This window comes from Apteryx rowi, unplaced genomic scaffold (genome assembly GCF_003343035.1).
Source record: "Apteryx rowi isolate R43461 unplaced genomic scaffold, aptRow1 scaffold_32, whole genome shotgun sequence".
Taxonomy (NCBI): Eukaryota; Metazoa; Chordata; class Aves; order Apterygiformes; family Apterygidae; genus Apteryx; species Apteryx rowi.
In genome coordinates this window covers 2,459,333-2,481,584 of record NW_020449641.1, presented here as the reverse complement: position 1 = coordinate 2,481,584, position 22,252 = coordinate 2,459,333, and the positions used below count along the sequence as shown (strand labels likewise).

The 22,252-nt window shown below is 50.9% G+C and overlaps 1 protein-coding gene across 5 annotated transcripts; it reads left to right on the top strand.

Moving 5' to 3' along the window:
• The first annotated feature begins 5,891 nt into the window (after positions 1 to 5,891).
• BCL6 (B cell CLL/lymphoma 6) lies at positions 5,892 to 17,032 on the top strand. Of its 5 annotated transcripts, none has more exons than XM_026070892.1 (11): positions 5,896 to 6,460; positions 6,613 to 6,769; positions 6,892 to 6,930; positions 8,015 to 8,182; positions 9,206 to 9,427; positions 9,564 to 10,547; positions 11,142 to 11,323; positions 12,456 to 12,623; positions 14,263 to 14,393; positions 14,879 to 15,016; positions 15,729 to 17,032. In XM_026070892.1, the coding sequence occupies exons 4-11, from the start codon at positions 8,022 to 8,024 to the stop codon at positions 15,870 to 15,872; spliced, it is 2,130 nt and encodes a 709-aa protein (XP_025926677.1). In that variant the 5' UTR covers positions 5,896 to 6,460; positions 6,613 to 6,769; positions 6,892 to 6,930; positions 8,015 to 8,021; the 3' UTR covers positions 15,873 to 17,032. The 5 variants fall into 5 exon arrangements, with proteins under 5 accessions (XP_025926679.1, XP_025926677.1, XP_025926676.1 ...); XM_026070891.1 differs by having other exon boundaries at positions 6,543 to 6,769; XM_026070894.1 differs by having other exon boundaries at positions 5,892 to 6,769; positions 9,206 to 9,412.
• Positions 17,033 to 22,252: the final 5,220 nt, after the last annotated feature.

Here is a 22,252-nt window from a genome sequence, read left to right as displayed (position 1 = left end):
CTCCTGGAGTTTGCAAAGTCACAGTATGAATGTTATGAAATCGCCTCTTGTGAAGGAGGGAAGCGGAAAGCAAGCCGTTTGTTTAGAGAAATCCGCGGCGGCCTCTCAGATGTGCCTAAAAAGCCGCCTTTGACCCTGTTGCATTTCCAAGGAAGAGGCAAATCTGGACTTAAAATCATGAGTCAAAACCAACAGAGATCAACCCTGACTCGGTTAGTTTTTTCCACTGACTCGAGGCGGTGCAGGATCGGTGCTGAGCGAGGCTGGGGCAGGCACCCGAGCCTCGGCAATAAGCAGCGCCGTGGTCTGGCATCTGTGCGGGGCCAAATCCTTGTCGGCGCCACTGGAAGGGGCAGCAGGGCCAGGGTGCAGGATCAGGCCCTCTGTCGATCCTTGGATGCGTGTTGATTGTTGTCCTGGGGTTTTAAAAATTACTGTTTGCAATGTTGTTTCAAAGGCTTACGGGATAAGTGCTTTAAGAATAAATGCTGGCTTCCTTGTAGCAATCCTTGGAGGTGGGGGAGGATTCAGTTCAGAAATTGCTTTGAAAATATTTTAAGGCAGATCTCTTTCTATTTCTCTCTGTCTCTGTGTGTGTGTGCATGTATGTGCAAACATACAGAGATAACTTGAGGTTGTTATTTTCTTTTAATGAAGGGATTGCTGGCTTAAATTGCCATCTGTATTATAAGTTCTTTTGCCCCATGAAACAAATCATCAATCCATTAAAATATTCAAAGGCTGTCTAGCAATTTTCCAGAAGAATGGATTATTACATTGTTCCAGTAAGAAAAGACTTCATCTCTGAGTGTTCAATTTTGACTGGCAAAACAGATCAAAGATCTCTTGGGATGCATTTCAATTCCAATTTCCAATCCCCCTCAGTTCTGACTGTCTGAGTCAATATTCAGAGAGGAAGTGGAATTTAACTGGTTAGTTATTATTGCAAAGGAAGAAGTCGGAATGAGAAGTGATTCTTACAAATCCCACCCCAAAAAAAAAACTGTCAAAAGTCTTTATGATACTTCAGACATCCCTGTTCACAGCACTGGGAGGACTTAAGTCTACTGTCTGATGAGGCTAAAATAAACCTAACAGAAACATTAAGTTTTTCAAAACAAGGCTGGAAAAGCTCATAAAAATAATGTTGCTCAGACACATTTTAAGAGAAACAGAATTACATCGACAAAATTATATGTTTTCCAGGTTTGGTTGGGGTGTTTTATTTTCCAAGGGGGAAAATTGCTTCTGCAGCAAAGCTAACTGGTGCCATCTAGTGTTATGTGTTTTCCTTCTTCTCTGGCCGGGGCAGTGGCTGAGCTGGGAGGCTTGGGAAAGCGGGAACGTGTTTATTAACACACTTAAAAAAAAGAAAGAAATGCTTGCTAGCTAGGAGGAAGGTGGCAAAGAAGCTCTGGATGCCGCTGAACTTACTTAAGGAGCCTAACTGGAAACAACTGAGCACTTATTAAAGTCACTGGCATTTCCATATGGAGTTCTCTCTGGGTCTTGTCGTGAAAGCACATGTGAAAATCTTTCCAAGTTGTGGTGTTAATCTATCCTTGAATTTCTGCCTGATTTAGGATGTATCATAGAGCTTTTTTTCCTCCCCTCCCCCCTTCCAGCTATGATGGCAGCAGCCTAATATTAATTTGTAGGAATGTTTTTTAGGAAATGCATTAACATTGTCCTCAAAACCCTATTATAAATGCACATGGTAAAACTTAGTGAGGCAATGCTATGTTTTGGGAGCAGGGATGAGTGTCCCTTTTTAAATGCCCCATTAAAAAAAAAAGTCTTATTCCATATAGTATAGATGAGTAAAACAAAGCTCTAACCAGTATGTGGACTTGTCACTGTGCAATTTATGTACCTCCTCGTATTTCTGTCACTGTGGTCAGCTGAACCATTTCACGCCTGTTAGTTCATGGGCTGTAATGTTTGGTCTGCAAACTCCAGATGAAGAGCATTTACTCGTTCAGTTGGAGCCTGAAATGTTGTTTTCAAGTTTCTGAAAAGTTTGTAAAATCTAAATTCGGTAAAAACTTGACTGCATGTCCGTAACCTCTCATTCAGTTTTATCGTAGTGCGAGTCTATAAACAGGAGTCATGTATGCTGAGTGCCTGTATACTTTTCTAGATCTATTTTTAAACCATTCTTCTGTTTGGCCAGAAGTGGCACTTGGTTTCCATGTTTACAGCAGGCATTGGTGAACCTCAGGAGTTCGCAGTTTGGTTAAATGAGTATCCAAAAGTTAGCTGCTGACCAGTACACTTCTTGAGACTGCAAATTTAGACTGCAAATGTAGTCTTCCTTTTTTTTTTTTTTTTAATTTAAAATCATGCTAAATCTTGCATGTATTCAGTTGCAGCAGGACACTGAAAGTCAAAAATTTCTTCTCCTCCCTGTCAGGGAGCATGTTGCCTTCAGAGCCACATAACTCCCTGGAAAGCTGAGCAGAGCTGAGGCAGGGAGAGCCAAGGGAGTTGGAGAGGGGAGAAACTTCTGGGCTATGTTATTTCTCTCCTCTCCTTCTCCCAGGCCATGTTCTGCCTTGGGGTTACCCCTCTATTCAGACACATGAGGAGCATGTGGTTGCTCTGTACAGCAAGAAGAGCTTGGGACAAGTGTGCTGCAGGATGGCGAGTTCTGAAGAATGTGTCTCATGTTGGACATGGCACCCTCTGAAACAGATCTTCTTAAACCTGGCTAAATTGGCTAAATAAATACAGTGTGTGGTGGGATGGAGGCGATCTCTACTTCTGGCCAGCAGACCCCAAGTTTGCCTGTGTCCCCCTTGGGTGCTCTGCCAAGTCTAGGCTGGATGCCCGAGCAGCTCCTTGCTGCCAAAATGGGCTGTTGCCACCCTTGGCCCCAGGAGTGTAGAGAGGGGAAGGGGATGTGTTGGCTTGTGAGTTATGGCCCTGGTGTGGGGTAGGGATGATGGGACACAGCTCAGCTGTGCTGGGTCCTGGGTCCCGGGTCCCACAGCAGGGAGCTGCTGAGGACCCAAGCTGCACTCTGCTGTCTGGGCAGCACCTTGGCGCAGGGCTTGGTGTGGGCAGAGCGCCGCCTCGGCCTCCTGCTCTCTTGAGTAGCTCCCTTGACCTCAGATGAGATGGAATTCCTGCCTTCATTTGAAAAATTAACATGCCAAATTGTTTGGGGTCATTTTGAAATACTGAAGGTTTGACTCCTTGCTTCCCAAGGGCACTTGCTGGCTCTGCCTCGTAGTTGGATCTTGACTGTGTAAAGGGCAGGGGGAATCCTCTCAGTGGAAAACAGTGGAGATGTTTTTAGTATTCCCCCCCCCCCGCATTTTCTTTTGCAAAGACCAGAACAACTTGAGCTGGGCCCACTTTCAAGGGCAATCCTTTTAAATCCTCTTTTGAAGTACAGACTCTGAAGTTCCCTGCAGCGCTCAAGAAAATATGCCATTTTCCTGGTTCCAAGCACTGATAATAAACCCGTCCAGATAATGTATTGCATTTCCTAGAAACATTTGTTTGCTGGCAGGAAATTGGATCGGACTGAAAGTTAGCAGAGCCGCTTGATACAGCGAGTGCAATCCACTCACGGAAGGGTACAATGGAAAAAACTACAGGGCTTGCACTAGCGATGCTGCTTTTGATCTGTGCTGACAGTGTGCGCTAGGACTCCTCTCGGGCTCGCCCTTTTTCAGCTGTTATTAACCAAGCCACGTTTTGGCCTAGACACCAAACAGAAGCTGCTAAATTAATAAAATTGTGCTCTGACAGCTAAAGGATGCTTAGTGCCCCCTGACTGCATGACACCGGGAAATCAGAGCTGGGCACTCGCCCAACCCCAGTGCAGAGCATCCTCTTCCCTGTGGCTTGTAGGGCCCACGGCTGTGCCTGGGGCTCCCCCGTTCCCCCTGCCTCTAGTCCCTGTGTGGGAGCACCCAGGTGTCCCTTGATGGGGTGGGGGGGTGCTGGCAGGGATGTCCCAACAGGCAGCTGCTTGTTCACGCTGTGCTGGTGCCCTGCAGCAGGGCAGGGACTAAGGAGCGGAGGCAGGATGGCGCTTCCCCTGGGCGGGCAGTTTCGGAGCGCTGTGTGGGATGGAGCTGTGGGGAAGAGAGACTTTACCCAGCTGCCCCTCCAGGGTGAGGAGAGGCCCATCGGCACCGCAGGCTCTGGAGCACCACAGGGTGGCGGGGTAGGAGAACGGGGCACTGGGGGGTGGTTGCTGCCTTTCCCCGAACTTAGTGTGGTAGGGGGGTGATGAGGGGGTCTCCTCCATGCAAAGGGGATAGAGGAGCAAGGGCATCTCCCTGTGCGTGGCAGGGGGCTTCCCTATTCACCAGGGGATGAAGGATGGAAAGGGATTCGCTATAAATCCAAGAGAGGATGGATTTGGGGTGGGGGGTGGTGCCAGGGTCTCCCCCTTGCAGAGGGGAAGCTCCGGGGGTCTCCCCTCTGCATGGGTGGAGTGGAGCTGAGCAGGGCTTCCCCCATGCGCAGAGAGTGCTGGCTGTGGTGCTCCCTCCCTGCGCCTGCCAAGCCGGCCGCCGCGGCAGGGCAGCGTTGGCCCCGGGCTCCCTTCCAGGAATGGGTTTTCTCGGGGAGGTGCTGGCAGGGAAGGGCCATTCCGTGAACCGCCGGGGCAGACCCGCAGCCTTCCTGGAAGGCAGTGGCGGTAATAGTCCCATGCCTCCCCCCCGCGAAACGGGCCGTGCACCTGGCCCAGACCTTCCTCTCTGGGCACAGCAAGCCCTGGCGTGCACCGCCGCGCAGCACCGAGCGCCCCAGGCTGGCCTGAAACCTGCAAGGTACCGAGCAGGAAAGCTGGGGGGGGGGGGCCCCTTGGGGTGATGCTGCAGCCCCAGCCAAGCCTCGGGGCGCCTCGTGGGCTTTGGCAGGGGGAGCAGAGAAAGCCATGCTTGGCCACGGCAGTCTTCTCTGCTTCCCATCCCTGTCCCCTTCTCTGCTGGTCCCTGGGTCTTGGCATCCTCCCGTGCTCAGGGTGCAGCGACGGTCCTGTGTGGAGGCCGGGAAGGGCAGGGTTAACTCCGGCTCAGCGCAGCGAGGGGAAGGAAGGTCCCTCTCCCTCTACGCGCCCACATCCTGCAGCCGGGAGCGCTTGGGATGCACCTGCCCAGCTCCCCGGTCCGTGGGCGGCGCAGGGGGCTGGGCAGCTCCTGCAGCAGCGCAGGCGGCACTGGGGAGAGATGATTTTGGAGGGTAAGGAGGCTGTAAGGAGGTGGGAGAGGAGCGGGGTGCTCCCTGGCTCGGCAGCACCGTGCCCTCGCTGCGGGAAAGGGAGTTCGGTGACAGCGGCAGCTCCTCACGTGATGTTCAAGGGCGCAGAGTTCATCCTGCAGTTTGTAACTTTGTTAGTTTATAAATGGGTCAGCTTGTGATGGCTCGGTGACACCAGGGTAAGGCTCCGGGAGCTCGGAGGAGTTCGCGGCCCGTCCGCCAGCACGGCCGAGGTCGGGACGTGACCCGGCCAGCCGGGACGTATGCAATCTGCTGGTGCGGAAACACGGATGCGTGCTGGGCTCCTTACAGAGCGCTGTAAGTCCCTTGGCTTTCGAGTGAAGGTAGCGAGCGGCTGGCAGCCAGTGTGTACAGAGAGGTCAGAGTCTGCAGTATTTGGGAAATGAGTCACTTTTTGTGTGTGTCAAGCTCTAAGCTAGCAGGGCTCAGAGCAGCTCTGAAGATTTGCATTTGATCTCTGGAACGGGGTTGCAAGATGCTGTTCTGGGTTTTGCGTGCGATACCTTGCCTTAAATCACGCCTCTTCTTCCCACCCCAGTGTCTCTGGAGATACGGGGAGAGCTTGGGCTCTACATTTGAGCATCTCCTGCAAGGGAGAGGGAAGGGGACACTTGTCCTTGCAGGGCTGGATGGGATCCCTGCAAGTGCCGGAAATCATCTGTGTCACTTTGCTCCTGAGAATTTTGGGGTCAGTCCTGAAAATAGTGTGATGAGGGTTTCGGGGTGCACAAACTTTGTGCACTTATTTATTATGGTTTTCCTTGTTCCTGTCAGGGCGGCTACCTGAGAGCCCTCATCCTGGCATTGGTACCAGGTCAGCTGTGCTAATAATTTTTAAGGAAGTTGGGAAATAATAGCCTGAGTTTTGGAAGGCATTTAACTCCTGTATTTCCTCGCTGTGCAGCCCCAGTTATGTAGCCCATGAAGCCAGCAGGGGGAGGCAAAAATTGCAGTTCTGGGGAAAGCTTTTCCGCTAGCCTGGACAAGGCATTTGTTCTGGGTGTGCTTCCATCTCCGCCACTCACTTCTTATGTGATCCTGGCCAAGTCACTTCAATACTTCACGTCCGCATCTTCCAAAGTCTGTTTGGGAGTGCCATCCCCAAGCATTTTCACTGGCATCTGAAGTGTGTTGGTATCCTGAGAGGGGCAGTAACTATTCTGGAGGACTGAATTCAGGCTCTGTCGAGGTTTCTGAGCAGAGTGGCAGCGGATGTGTAAGTCATACCTGTTAATGAGGTGCTGGGAATATGGCATTGGTATTGGATATGGCACTGGCTGGGAATTTGGTCTTGGCAGGGGAGAGTTATCTCCGAAAGAAGTGGTGAGAAAATTCTTGCTTGACTTCCCTTCCCCACCTGCCTTTAAGTTCCTGAGTCATGGAAATGAAAATCTCCTTGGCATACGCCCATGGTTTGGGCTAGAGGGTGTGGAAGAAGCTATGATTGGATTCTCAAAGCCTGTGGTTGTGATAAGAACATACTGTACCGGAAGAAACAAATGTTAACCTTACTGGAGAGTAGAAGGTTGGTTATCTCTAGCTTTTATCCCACTGATACTCTAGCGAAACAACAAGCTCATGTCCTTTCATGGTCAATTTATATTTATCAGCTAATGTGGCATTTTTTTTCTTGTGCTTTATTTGTAGGTTTGAAAGAAACTTTTGGACTGTGAATTGAGGCATTGGGTATGTAAATTTAAACTTTGTGCTCCCCCCCCACCCCTTCCCTTAAACATGTTGAATGAAATGTTTCATTAGACCCAGCTGGAATTTGTTTTCAGGAGAGCAGCTGCTCTGTAGAAAATACTGTACGTTCATATCTCGCTGGGAAAGGAGGAGGAGATGGGGTTGCAGGAGGGAGTTGATCATTGAAGAATTTGGCATTTAAGATGCACATTCTAGCCTAAACTTCAGACAAGCGATTTTTGGACTCTCCTGGGTACAGGATGGCAAGCTGCTTGCAGGTCATCTCTGACACAGATCAAAGGGCTGTTGTGTTGGGGGAAGGCTTCATACTCCTTGACTAACCCAAGCCTTCCTCGCTTGGAGAGACTGGGCTGAAGTGTGGGTAGCAATCCAGCAGGTTAGATGAGTTCTGTTCCTGACTACTGCCATTGATTTATTGGGAAATTCTGGACAGGTCTTCTCCAAAGTGGCCACTTGGGAGCAGGGAAGGTGCATCAGTAGCTTTGATGGTTGGTGAGGATTGGTGCTCTACCGTGGGCTGTTTTCCAGATGTTGAAATCCTTGCAGCTTCTGTTGGGACAAGACTAGTTTTGATTCCCATGGCTGGATCTGCAGCCAGCCAACAGATGGGTGGGGGAATGGTGCTTGAGGAAGGTCTGGAGACTGGGAAGACAGAGTGTTGGGAGCTTTGTGGAGTCAAACCCAAGGAGCAGTCATGGTGGGAGGAGTGGGCTGGGGTGGAGCGATCATGGGTGAGGCAGGGAGAAAGAGGAGCCAGTTAGCTAATCGTCAGGAGGGTCTGGTTGCCTTCACCCACCAGCTCGCTGGGTGGAGCTGAGACACTAGGTCTTGCTATCCCAAGGACCTTGCTGGGCAGCCTGGCAGGCACTTGGGGTGGAAGCTGAAATGCAGTCACGTCCCCATTTGTTGTTTCTCCTGGGGATGAGAAGCTAGTGCTGTCACCACCAATGGCGCTTTGCCATCTGAACCCTTCCCAGAGTGGCAGCTGTCTCTTTGCTGGGTTTAGGGTACTTTCCTGGCTGTTTCTCCATTCCCATCCTCCTCCACCTTGTGTTTTGAGCAGACTCAAGATGGCCTCACCAGCAGACAGCTGCATCCAGTTCACCCGCCACGCGAGCGATGTCCTCCTCAATCTCAACCGCCTTAGAAGCCGGGACATCCTGACAGACGTCGTCATCATCGTGAACCGGGAACAGTTCAGAGCCCACAAAACAGTCCTCATGGCCTGCAGGTGAGTGCAGGACCCTGTTCCTCTGTCCCTTTCTGTTCCCTCTGCTTTTGGCCACCTGCAACACTGCTGAGTCCCCTGGGAAGCCTGCAGGTTTTACAGACAGGGAAACTGAGGCAGGGAAGCAGAATTCAAACAGGCTTCTAAGAAACTTGTACTAGAAAAGGAGTTAGAGCTGAGACCTTTTATCTGTAGCGTGGTGCCCAGACTTCTCTCCTTCTTGCATACATACATCTGCCCACACGCAATCCCTTGAGATAAACAGGAGCGTGGCAGGCGTGGGCTGCGTCTCTGAAGGCAGAGCACAAACGCTCCATCAGGGCAGGGAAGGGGAGGGAAGGCTGGATATTCACTGGGGTGAGCAAGTCCTTTGTGACTGCAGTGTCCTCTGTCACTGCTATTTTTAGAGCTGTTCTTCCCTGGCCCCCAATCCTCTGACTGCACCCACCTCTGCTGATTTTCAAGCAAGCCTGGTGGGATCTGAAATCCCTTTCCAGGTCCAGGATTGCTTCCTAGCAAACTCTTAATTAACATCCCACTATCACTCAGTTAAATCACTGCAGATGCTTTCCAGGGTCTCCTGTTGACAGGGTGTGTGGACATGGAAAAGCAAGGATTTAGCTATTAGAACATTTGAAAAATGTTTTGCCAACATTTCCTTTTTTCTGGTTAAAGTGTGTGCGTGGATCTCCCAAGAGGCTTTTGAAAGAAATGAGACACAGCGGGAAGGGGTTGGCAGTGGTAAGAACAACAAAAAGGGGGAATTTCTAAACCAGGGCAGTGGGGAGTTGTTGAGCAGGTGAGATCTAAAAGCAGGCTGTTCCGGTTGGTAAAAGTGCAGAGCAGAAGACGCTTACTAAGCTGGGAAACCAAGCTTGATAATAAGGGGGAAGCTCAGGGAATGCAGTAATTGCCTCTGGCTCCTTTACTGTTCAAGAACCCCTCTGTGCTAAGGGATTTCAGACAAATTCTTTCTTCTTCTGAATTGTCGTCACACTCATTTTTCTCTCTGTCTCCTCTCTTCAGTGGCCTCTTCTACAGCATCTTCACTGACCAGCTCAAATGCAACTTGAATGTCATCAATCTGGACCCCGAAATCAACCCGGAGGGGTTTTGCATCCTCTTGGACTTCATGTACACGTCCCGCCTGAACTTGAGGGAGAACAATATCATGGCTGTGATGGCCACAGCGCTGTACCTGCAGATGGAGCACGTGGTTGATACTTGCCGAAGGTTTGTCAAATCTAGGTGAGAGCCATGAGTGAACTTTGGAGAGCCTGGGATGGTGTGTTTGGGTGGGAGGGGGGAGAACTGACATAGTGTCTGTGAACTTATCCTTGAGTACAGAAATGACTGTCTGTCCCTCCTTTTTGCCTGGTTACAGTGAAGCTGAGATGGTGTCTGCTATGAAGACTCCAAGGGAAGAGTTTTTGGCTGGCCGGATGCTGAGCCACCCAGAGGTGATGGCTTATCGGAGCAGAGATATCTCAGAGAACAGCATGCATCTCCGAAATGGGTCCCTTTGTGATGGGAGGGCCTTTGCACCTGGCTTGTTCAATAGTTTGTCTGGATCCTCCATTTCCTACCCTGGATACAGCCCTCTCCCTCTAAATGGCTTCCTTGTGGATGATGAGTTGCGAGAGATGAGGATGCCCCTCTCCGAACTCTCAAGGGCAAGTGCCTTCCCCAAGGAGAGGATTCTGCCATGTGACAGCTCTCGGACAATCCCCACTGAGTACATGAGAACCATCACCGACATCTCGGCCAACATGTGCCACGCCACGATCTATGCTCCGAAAGAAGCTGCTGCTGAAGAAGCCAGGAGCGACATGCACTACAGCGTAGCCTCTGGCCCCAAACCCGTTGTCCCCTCAGTCCGGAACAACTCCTACTTCTCTTGTGACAAAGTGGCCAAAGAGGAGGAGCGGACGTCTTCAGAGGATGAGATCAGCCAGCACTTTGAGCCCACCAACACCCCTCTGGATCGCAAGGGACTCATTAGTCCCCAGAGCCCCCAGAAGTCAGACTGTCAGCCCAACTCGCCGACTGAGTCCAGCAGCAGCAAGAACGCCCGTATCGGTCAGAGCTCCAGCTCTCTGGTCACCAAGAGCCCCACAGATCCCAAAGCCTGCAACTGGAAGAAGTATAAGTTCATCGTCCTCAACTCTCTCAATCAGAACACCAAGCAAGACAGTGCTGACCAGAACGAGATGGGAACCCTCTCTCCTCGCACCTACATGCCCATGTCCACCTGCCAGCAGTCCATGGAGCCAGAACATCTCAATGTGCAATCCCCGACCAAGATGAGTGTGAGTGGAGAAGATTCCACTATCCCACAAGCGAGCAGACTCAACAATATTGTTAACAGGTGAGAAGATTCCCCCAAAAGACAGAACTCCCTGCATTGTTGGTGAGGGTTTGGAAGCGTGTGAAATAGCTGTAGCACTGGGCTGGGGAGTCCGGCTGCGACCAGGTGGAAACCTCTGCATTGGTGGAGCACTGCCAGTGACGTCGGCTGGGTGCCAGCCATCCGCACAGTAGCAGTGCTGGTCTGGTCTGGCAGTGAAATTGGGAACATTGGGTCAGGAATTCCTGGCTCACTCTGCAGCTTTGGATGGTTTCTGAGCCTGGATTCACCCAGCCTGTTTTCACCTGAGTCCCTGTGCCTAGAGTTTTTGGTTGGCTGTGTGCTCTGGAAAGGCCTAACTTGCTGGGAACAGTACACTATCCCCTGGACCCGGATGTTCCTAGAGAGCTTTGAGGTTGCTTGGTGATGGGCACCCGAAGCGTGAGGCGCAGGGACCAGTTGTTGATCAGGGCTCTGCTGTGCATCTCACCACAAAAGTCTCCCCATAAAACATGGATGTTCCTTGTGTCTGGAAGGGTGCAAACATCAAGGGCCTAATAGCTCAAGCACAGCAAGAGCCTTCTCACGGCTGTGTGCGTTGCTGTCCTTCCACAGGTCCCTGGATGGGTCCCCTCGGAGCAGCGAAGGGCAGTCCCCACTGTACATGCATTCATCGAAGTGCAGCTCCTGTGGCTGCCAGTCCCCACAACATGCTGAGATGTGCCTTCACACCCCTGGCTCAACCTTTGGAGAGGAGATGGGGGAAACCCAGTCTGAATACTCTGACTCCAGTTGCGGTGAGTCTCCCATCCCTGCTTACCTTTCCAACTGGCAGTCTAGGGATCTGTGCAGTCTAGTGACCTATCCACCCAGTGCCCTTCATCCAAGTTGGCAGTCAAAACTGTCTCTGATGCTGATGGATCCCAAAGTGCTTTACAGTGCCTTGCTCACTGGCTGACCAGCTCTGTGTGCGCACCTGAGGGATGCACACACGTGGGGATTGCTTCTGCTCTCCTCTTGCTTTTCCCTCCCAACACCATCTAGACACTTTGTGTGAGGGGTTAGTCACATGCTGCTACTTTGGCAGCTAAGGACAGGAAACAAAATACACCCCACCCCACCAGAACCATAGGAGAACAAGCTTGGCAGATGTAATGACCCTAATGGAAATTGGGCAATATAGTGTGTCTCATGCATCCGTCATGGTATCTTCATTATCAGGGAGCCTAATGTGCACATCTGGAGAAACGCAGATAATGAGGCTTGCAATCCTGTTGCAAAACTCCACAGGCCCAGAGACAGGTATCTTTGCACCCATCTGCCCATAGCTCAGGGAGGGGGAATGCAGAATTGTTTGTTTTCCTGTGGTGTGAGATGAGATCCACAAAGGGAACCCAGGTGTGGTGATGCTCAAGGCTAAAACACTTAAGAGTTAGGTGCCCTTGTACAGGGGGACCTGCCTGGTGCTCCAGATGTTGACAATCTTCCCATGCTCGGGGAAGACATCTGTACACATAAAGGTTTAAGGCCTATGAAGGTGCTGGAATTGCTCCAGGGCTGAGCATGCATCCTTTGGAGGGTGCCTGATAACTTGGGTGCCTTTGTAGACCTCCCTGAAAGATGCCTAGGTGAGATGCCTGACTTCCTGTGCTGCGGGAGCAGCTTTAATAAGCGGTAGTTCATGTCGCACTGGAGGAGAGGTGGCTAGGGATTACTTTGCCCTCTTAAGCCACATGTGTTCTTGCTGTGTGTGCAAGAAGGCTGTGGAGGTAACAGTGTGGTGCAAGTGCTGCTGACCTCAAACATCTGGGCTCAGCATCTTGTTCCAACACTTGCTCTGTTGGCTGCCCCTCTCTGGCCAAACCCTAGACCACAGCCCACCAAGGAGCCAGATTACCCATCTCATTGCTCTCCTCTCTGCCCTCCCAGAGAACGGAGCCTTCTTCTGCAATGAGTGCGACTGCCGGTTCTCTGAAGAGGCCTCTCTCAAGAGACACTCTCTGCAAGTCCACAGTGACAAGCCCTACAAGTGCGATCGCTGCCAGGCCTCCTTCCGCTACAAGGGGAACCTCGCCAGCCACAAAACCGTCCACACAGGTATGGCATCGGCCTTGGAGAGGACTTACTGGGGAGGCTTACTGAGCAGTGCTCAGATGTTTACTGTACAGTTTGTCCCAGATGCGGCGTTCCCTGCTCTGTGTCACTAGTTGTCTGTGCTGGGAAGAGCGAGGCACTGGTGCAAAATGCTTTCCTCAGTGCTATCAGGGAGCCTGGATGCCTGGGTTCTGCCGCTTCTTAGGCAGAGCGCCTAACCTGTCTGGGATTCAGCTATAAATAGGGGAAGTACTGCCCTACTTCCTAGGGTGACTGGAGCTTAGTTGCTGTAAAGCACCGGACGCTGCTGTTTTTGAAGGTGGCTTGCAAAACACGTGGCTGGGAGCAGACTCATGCCCTCTGGATTACTTTGTGGTGGATAAAAGAAGGGTTCAAAAGCTCGTTTAGGGAGAAACCTGTATTTTTCCTACATCCTAGAAATTCAGATCATATCAAGCTTGGCAGAAACTCTGCTGATGGGAAAAATCTGTGAATGGATGGACTCTCTGTGAATCATCACAATGAAAGCTGAGAAAGGAAAGGGATATTAAGGGTTTAGTCATTTGCTGACAAACATGGGGATTTCTTCTTGCTTTTATTAATGCTTAACATGCCAAACAAGGAGTTTGCATGTTGGGGAAGTCTGTGCTAAAGACTCAGTGCTGCTTTACTCAATTTGACATAATGCCTTAGAGTCTCACTTAAGCTTTATGAGGCCTGCACAGACGAATAAAACGATACATGTGCTGGGTTAGGGTTTGAAGGTGTGAGGGGGTAGAAGTCCCCTGGGCCCTCCAGGCCCTTTGGATACATCAGAGAAGAACTGAATTACTGCCCTGATGTTCTTGAATCAAAAACAAAAGGAGAAGGCAGGAGAAGAAATGATGTCTGTTTCCCCACTCCCCGCTGAGCCCATCTTTATCCATCCTAAAGAAACTTGTTGAAATCTTTTTGCAACTCTCCACTGGCCGTGAGAAAGTCAGCTGGGGCCGACAGCAGTAATTGTAACTGAATAATGACTTGGGAGCACTGTCGCTGGGCGTGCCTTGGCTTTCCGCTCTATCAGCTCTTCTCACTCCTCTAAAGAGGTGATGAACAATTGAGACGGGATGTGCTCAAGACCATTAGGAGACCAAATCGAGCCAGGCAGCTCTGCGTGGCTTACTCACAGCTGTAGAGAAGTTCAGGGTGCCAGACTGTCGCTGGGCCAGGAGGAGTGAAATTGTTAATCCTCGCTGGCAGAGCTGGCCGACGTTTTCTTTCACGTCAAAGGCTGCACCTCCCAACCCAGAGAAGACAATAGCAGCATAACCCTCTGTCCCTGGGAGGAGCTGGGGGACAGAGGCTGCTCCTGCCTAGACTTCCCTGCTAAAAATACCCATGTGCTGTGCGTGAGCCGCATGCCGGAGGGCAGGCTCTGCAGTGCCCAGCTGGCTCCCGCGTTGCACCCGGCTCAGGGATGCCCTGGGCTGACCTGGCTGCTGCCAAGCTCCAAAGCAAACGACGGGAGTTGGAGCCTGTAGGTTGTGCCGTGGGGCTGACACCTGGAGACTACAGGGGCAGCAGCTCTGGGGAGCGCTCTGGCACTCAGGTGCTAAGCAAGCTGGTATTTATCCCCTCTCCCTTTCTTTTGGTTCAACAGGGGAAAAACCGTATCGCTGCAACATCTGTGGGGCACAGTTCAACCGGCCAGCCAACCTGAAAACCCACACACGCATCCACTCTGGCGAGAAACCATACAAATGCGAGACCTGCGGAGCCAGATTCGTCCAGGTGTGCATTGCCATCGGTACCTGCAGTGTCAGGGGAGGTGGAGATGGCCAGAGCCTCGTGTCCAAGACCTGCAACCCTCTTCCCATGAAATAACAGAATAAATAGGGGCTTTGAGCTCCTAGAGGGCCAGTTTGCTGGCTTACTAAGAAACCTGATTTCTGGTTTTAACTTCTCTCCTCCATTTCCTGTTATGGATTGGAGACCTCAGACCTCAGACACTTGTGGCTCTGACTGCCAGCTAGAACGTATGGAAAAAAAAAAGAGCCCATGGAGTTTTGGCTGAGCAAGGACTGAGGGATTGAACTCGCGGCCAGGATTTGGGCTGTTGTGGTGGGAGGGTGTACTGGTCTAGACCAACCTCGTGTGAGGCCCCCTCCTGCAGATCCCCCGAGCAGTGCTGTCCCCAGGGTGGCTGGGCAGAGCCCTCCTCCCGGATGCCCTGCCTGCTCCAGGGCTGCTCCTGTAACCCGGCTGCTCTTCCACAGGTGGCTCATCTCCGTGCTCATGTGCTAATTCACACCGGGGAGAAACCTTACCCCTGCGAAATCTGCGGCACGCGCTTCCGGCATCTGCAGACGCTCAAAAGTCACCTTCGAATCCACACGGGAGAGAAACCGTATCATGTGAGTGACCTTGCTCCTTGCGGGGAGCTCGCGGCCAGGAGGGGAGCGCTGTCAAACCCGGGGGGTGGGAAGGCGCTTGGGCGTTCGCATGGGCCTGCCTCAGCACCAGCTCCTGAGCGCCCTTCACTAGCCTTGCGGGGCCTTACAGGGCCGTTTGCCAAGGTCACGTCTGCTCCCTGTGCCCTGTCCCTTGCTCACGCGTTAGCTGATGCCAGCGTGGTATTTTGTCACGACCGGCCGCGCTGGAAACTGGCTCTGGTTCTGACACGCGTCCCAGCCTGGGTACATCTTAGCTGCTCTTTTTTCTCTCGCCTCTTCTGGAAGAAGGTCACGCTTCTCCAAATAGCTGTGGCTTAAATTACTGCCTCTGGTCGTGCATAGGGACGGGGCAGAGCCCTTTGAGCCTCTCGGCGAAGGAGCTTGGCGCTTTGTTCCTAGGGAGCCAGCGTCCCATCCTAAGTGACCTTGGTCTTTGTACATCTCTTAAACCGAGGTCAGGATTAAGGGCTCAAAGAGGGGCAGCTCAGGACCCCTGGATCGTGCTTGAGCTTCTCTAGGGCAGCCCTGGCTAAACGCCCCAGCTGCCCGCATCCCTGCTGTTCCCCATCCGTGCGGGGGGTGCTCTGGGGCAGCTCACGACGGGCAGGCGTTTGCGCGGGCGCAGCCGGACCGTTGCCTCTCACGCCCTCCGCCTTGCCTCTCGCCCCCGCAGTGTGAGAAGTGCAACCTGCACTTCCGCCACAAAAGCCAGCTGCGGCTTCACCTCCGGCAGAAGCACGGGGCCATCACCAACACCAAGGTGCAGTACCGCATCTCGGCGACCGAGGTGCCTCCGGAGCTCCCCAAGGCGTGCTGAAGGCCGAGGATTTCCCCAGAGGCGTCGCAGGGGGGAAGGGTGGGGAGGGAAGTTGTCCAAAGGATACTTGCAACACTTAAAAAGAAAAAAAGAAAAAAAAAAAAATCATCACATGATGGAGTGCCTCTAAACCCATAGCGCAGATAGGTGGAAAAACATTAGAAAGAAAAAAAAAGAAAATACACGGGTTTTATTTTTTCCCAGTTATGTGAAACTAAAAGAAAAATAAAATAAAATTATTCAGATCTTATTGTATATAAAACATAAAAATAAAAATAGTCATTTTAAATGTCTGTGCAGTGGAGTGTTGATAAACTCTGGAGTCTAACCTTCACAGCCTTTGCCGTTTGAAGATGAGGAATGTAATGTTGATTTATGGGAACAGATTTTTTTCTTTTGTATGCAAAATGTGTGTTCTTTTAAAGAGAAAGTATGCTATTAAAGAGAGGGCTTTAACTTTTTTAACCAAAGGTGAAGGAATCTATGGCAGAGTTGTAAATATATATAGATATAAATATATAAATATATATATAAAATAAATATATATAGACCTTTAAAAAAGCTATATTAAAAATATATAAAATGCATTAAAGACTCAGTTGGACTCTGCAGGCAGAAGCCACTCTGAGAATCTTTATTATGATAGAGCACTTAACGAGATATTTTAAAGTATTGCATCTGTACAAGTAAGAAAATATTTTGTCTAAATGCATCAGTGTATTTGTATTTTTTTGCAAGTGAAGGTTTACAATTTACAAAAAAGTGTGTATTAAACCAACAAAGCTGCAGAAGGAATTTAAAATAATAATAAAGTGTAATTTTTTTGTTCTAGTTCTCAGTCTGTATATATGTAAAATGTGGTTTCGCACGGTGCCTTTCTTTTCAATGGAAGTTTTCAATGTATGGACTATATTGAGCTCAGTTTCTTCTTCAAGGTACAGCCTGACGTTGCAAAAGGAGTTTTGGTGGAACTCTCTATTGGGGAATGTTTTATTTTTGTTTATTTTTTGTTTTGGTTTTTGGTTTTTTTCCAGTCTTATTTTACATGCTTGTGTTATAAACAATCTCGGGAGACAGGGTTTGGGCTGTGTCTAAACTGCATTAATGCGTTCTGTAAAATATAGCTGTACAAATAAAAGAATAAAATGAAGAAAAGTGAAGTATGATGGAGTGGGAGTTCTGTTCTTGCCTGTCCTTCTCCTTAAATGTCTCAAATGTGAATCCTTGCCCTGGGAAGGGGCTTGAGCATCCCAAACCTGGGCACAAGCTCTTGGCTCAGTGCGGCTCTGGCCCCACATCAAAAGCGGCTCTGGTTAAAGCAGCCTTTTCCAGGCTGTGGCCTTCCCTGGGAGCAGTTCGAGGAGGCAGAAGCTGCTTCTCCCTTGCTCGCCCGTGAGAACGTTGGCCATGAGGATCACCAGCAGCAGATGAGGCTTTTAAAGCTTAGTGCCCAGCAGTGCAAGAGTGGGCGGCTGGCAAAGCCCAGAGCTGCCTCTTTTAGCCCAAATACTCCACCACTTGCAGCTGGGTTGAGCAGAGGTGGCCTTTGGTGCAAGGTTGGAGCAAGACTCTAGCTCACTGCACTGGATCCCGGTGGGCCTGTCACGTTCTCCCATCTCCTACTTGGTGTTTTAGGCGATTGCACCAAGCAGCCAGTAGAAATAGGGCAGAGCTAGGAAGAGACCCTTTGCTGGGAGTCCTAGGGCTGCTTCCAGATAGCCAGAGAGTTATTTATATTTCCTGGAAACTGGTGCGCTTGCCAGAGTTGCTCAAGGAGGAAATCTGCCTGCAGTAGCCGGCAGAGCAGCTGCTTTCCAGCGCTGATGGCATGGGGGCTCCCTGCGTGGGGCTGGCGGTTCGGYCGTGTTGCGCAAGGGTTCAGTGGCGCTGGGTTTGTAGCCCCCTCCAGGAACTCGCTGGTCGATCRCATCTCCGGGCCGTGAGCCATCACACGCTGGCTGCTGGCCAGGGGTGAGAAGGTCCAGGCTCGTGGGAGTCGAGGCAGCTGTGACGAAATCCCCAGGCTCTCTCCCATTAACAGCAGGAAGCAGTTGAGTTCGTCTGCGCAGCTCTGTGCAGACCTGGGGGCTGAAGCCAATGGGCAATCAGGCCCCTGGGAAATGGGGATGCTCTGGAGCACGTGCGAGTATCATGCTCTGTGCAAGCATCGCAGTGTGTCTTTGCTCGTGAAGGCGCGCTGTTTGCAGAAAGCCAAGAGCCTCATCCAAAGGGCCTCCGAATTATACCAGCCAGTCTGGCTGCAACCAGAGCTGGTGTGGAGTGGGGGCCGCAGGTCAACACGGTGGYGAGGTCTGAGCTGGTTGGGTTTTATTTCATTTTTACTTAAATGTTAGTTCATGGATTTTTTTAGTGCAGGGCTGGAGGGTGATTCATGGTTGGTGGACTTTGAAATATTAGCAGGAAGGGGAGGACCTAGCAGGTCCATGGTGAAGGGGAAGGGGAGGATGGGCTTTCTCATGTGCTGTGGGACACAGACGGGCACAAGACAACAAGGAGCAGGCCTGCGTGTGAGGGAAACATAGCATTTCCYTTGTATTGCTGCTCAATTTGGGCCCATCCCTCATGCCAAGCATCCTTTCCAGGGAGCGAGGCGGACCAGAGGGTTGGCCAGGATCACTGCCTGGGCAGCCTGCCGCCAGGCTCTCTTTGTGGGGGTGAGCTCCTCTCACCTGCAAAACCTCCCTTCTTGTGCCTCCTCCCCAGGCAGGAGAGCTTTTCTCRTCCCTCCAGGCTGAGCACAGCTGGTGCACAGTGCAGGAGGAGTGTAGCCGGATGATTCGCCTGCAGGGCCGGGCAGTGCCAAGGCATGAGCCTTCACTGGCTTATAAATGTTAGACAGAAATTTGGGGAAAATCCCCCCAAATGGGACACTGCATGAGCAGTGGAAACAGGAAAACCTGCTTTACAATCCTGCTGCCTTCTTTCCTTCCCTTCTCCACGCCCTGTAGGTTTGTTAGTGTTAGATAAGGCTGGCTGTGCTCGTGACTGTGCTTATGTGTCATTTGGGACACTCGTTTTGGTTCCTCCCCTCTCTGTCAGGAACTCACTGTCTTTGGGCCCTCTACCTCTCTGATTACTGAAATCATCACATTTGGAAGTTGCCAGGGTTGGGATGATCGCCCCTGCTTTCAACAAGCAGGCTRCATATCGGGGACCTCCATTTCCCATTGGCTTGCTCAGCTGCATTTGCAAAATAAATACTGTATATTCCTGGATCATGGCTGTGTTTCCTTCTCCTGGCAGATTTTTTTTTTCTCTGTAACAATGATGTCACGGCTTTTCCTGGCAGTTCAGCTGACGCGATAGGAATCTTTCCCTTATTGTCCACGCGGCAGAGGTCTGCAGTCATCTGGCACAGCCGGCCCTTGCTGGTGAGCTTTGTTCAGCACTCGCAGTATTTACAGAGACAAGGGAGCGTTCAGATGTTGGCCTGCACTATGAATATTTTGCAGCTGCAGAGCCTGCAGATGCTGAGCTGATCAGGACTGCCAGTCTCCATACCTCAGGGTTTCTCACCCCTTGAAAACCTGGCTCCAAATACAGGGTTTGACTCTTTCCAGGCCTCAGAAGAAACACCACCACCAAACTGATTATTCATCAGGCACTTTCCAGGAAATTTCCCAGAATGTGTTTGAGTAGCTTTTTTGGTACCCATCTCCACCTCCTCCCATATAAAGACATGCCCAAAAGGTAAGGATATGGTGTTTTCCTTTTCTTCAGATTTTTTCTGCACTGAAAAAACCTCACTTTGCTCCCAGCTCCTTCCCCATTTTACTTCTTGGCACAAGCTCTTGGAAAGTCCACAGAGAAATGGGATTCAAGTTTTTCTGGGGCTGAGCAGGGCTTTGGGGTACCAGCAGCAATGCTTTGAAGCGCTGTGGCCCAGCTCTTGCTACACTTACGAATTTATTGTCTAGTTCCTTGGCCTAGCTTTTATGCTGAAAAACTTGCACTGAGCAGAAATTACACTATTTAAAATAAGGAAGGTTGAAATGTAGGTGCCATAGACCTGACTTTCCAAAATGTGAAAGTTGCCCTCGGTGGCATAGATGGACTCAATGACACTGTTTGCACTTTATTTATTTTGGCAGCTTCGCGGGACTATTTATCCATGTTTTGCACAACCTGGTTCACGCCGCCCTTGTTTCTAGTAGGCCAGCGATAACCAGGAGCCCGTGGAAGTGCTGGGTGAGGATTTCCATTTCAGCGCAGCGCTGGGCACCTCCCGCTGCACCGGCTGCTGGCCGCGGTGCCGGGGGCGGTGCGGTGCCGGGAGCGGTGCGGTGCCGGGGGCTCGGGAGACGGAGGATCCGCGGAGCATCCGCTGTATTCTGCTAGGCTTCCACGAGAGGGCAGGCGAGGCTGCAGTTTCAGCAAGGGGCCGCTGTGCTGTGGAAATACCAGGGCCTGCTTCGTTTTAAACCTTTCCCTGTTAGTACCCAACACGCACATATGTAATTCCATTCCTGACTCTGCTTTGCCATGTGTTTTTAATGTGTTTTAGCCCCTGGTTAGAGAAAGAAATCAGAAAAAAAAATTGTAACCTGACTAGTGACATCCGTTACTCTTGGGGATCCAAGGAAGGGAGGCCAAAACCCCTGCAAACCAGAGGCAAGTTTGCAGGCAGAAGGTAGCTGCTTCCCTGCAGCTGGTCCCCAGACCCAGCCTGTCCCCAGCGTGGATCCACTGTGGGGAAAGACTGAATGCGGTGGCTGGGAGCAGTCTGAGGACTGYTGTGCTCCTGCGGGCTGACTCCTCTCTGACTGGGATGCACACTGGCTATTTTAGGGAGTTGGACCCAGGGTCCAACTCTGGAGGGTCACCTGGAGTCTCCCACCCTGGCCTCTCTGCTCAGAGGCCATTGTCACAGCCAGAGGGAAGGAGACCCCGAGCATTTGCTGTGGAGCTGGTGTTTACAGAAGAGAGTTGAGAAGGAGAGAGAAAATGGACCCCTGTATTATTTCATAATTTTGTGTGCTCACCTGTCTGTATCCATCACATCTTGCCTTATGCTTGTAACTCCTTATAGCATGGGCCCGCATCTGTTCATACAGCCCCTAAAACAGCCCCATTCATGGCTCCTAGTAGTTGTGCAAAGAGGTAAATGCACTGGTACTTTCCTAGTTCATCTTGCTCACCTTCAATTCTGCACATGGTTGTGCTCATCTTTCCCACGTCTGACTTCAAGGGGGCTGTTTTCAATACTACAGATGCCTTGACTGCATCCTAGGAGGCTGAGTCCAGGAATAAATCTCAGCAAGCAGCAAATGAAATCCTGATCACAACTGGGGCTCTTGGACATAGACCTAGGAGACATTAGGTAGCAGAATCTCTCAGGTGTGAACCTACGCAATGCGGATCTCCTCCTTTTCAGCCACTTTGCTACATGGAATAGAAAAGCTGGGACTGTAATTAAGGGAAACTCCAATATTTTTGGGTTTGTGCCCAAGTTGTATTAGAGAAACAGCACTTTGTTCAGAAACCTCTCAGCACAAAACATCCCCCCCAAGGCCCCAAACACAGACATGCCAGCTTTTGGGGTGAGTCTGGCCCTTCCCTAGGCTAAAAGCTGTGAGCTCTATGTGACACTTGCAATCCACGCAAGGGAATCACAGCTAGTGCATGTGGACAGAGAGGACAYGGCACACTATGGCCAGGAGATGGACCAGAATATCTTTATCGTAAATGGTGTGCACAGCCAAGCAAAGAGGAGATCTGATCTCAACTTATACACACACCCAGACACAAGGGCATTTTATTTTGATGGTATTTGTTAAAGACCGTCTTTTTCCCATGGAAAAGTATGTGCCAATGTGCTGTAAGAGAGTTTCTTTACCAGGGTATGTTGATCATCTTTTCAGAAAGCAGAAGGGGACCTGTCGCATGCTACAGAGCTGGGTCTGTCCCTGGCATTCTGTAAAGGACTGTTGTAATTCCTCATGCCTTCCCAAAACTGCTATTTGCTGCATGGCCCATCCCAGGGAGACACAATGTCAGTCAGCAGAAGTTTCTCTCCCTTGTTTAGCTCTCGTTTCTCATTATCATTCAGGCATGACCAATTGCACTTCCTACACTCATCTGTATCTCCTGGGGCAGCACCAGCCCTCCGCAAGCAGGAAGCTGCTCTGTTATGTTTGCAGCAAGCTGCAAGAGATGTGGGGCTTTGGTGGGTTTCCTCACCACCCTTCAGAGCAGGCTGTGTTTCCAGAGACAGGGTTTTCCCACAGGTGAGGGATTTCATGGCCCCAGCTCTCAGATTGCAGCTCAGCACTACAAGGTGGCTGAGTGCTGCAGTGTAAGAAAAACTTTTTTCACTGCGGGCAAGGCAGTGATATGTAGCTGAGAGAGTCTAGAGAGCA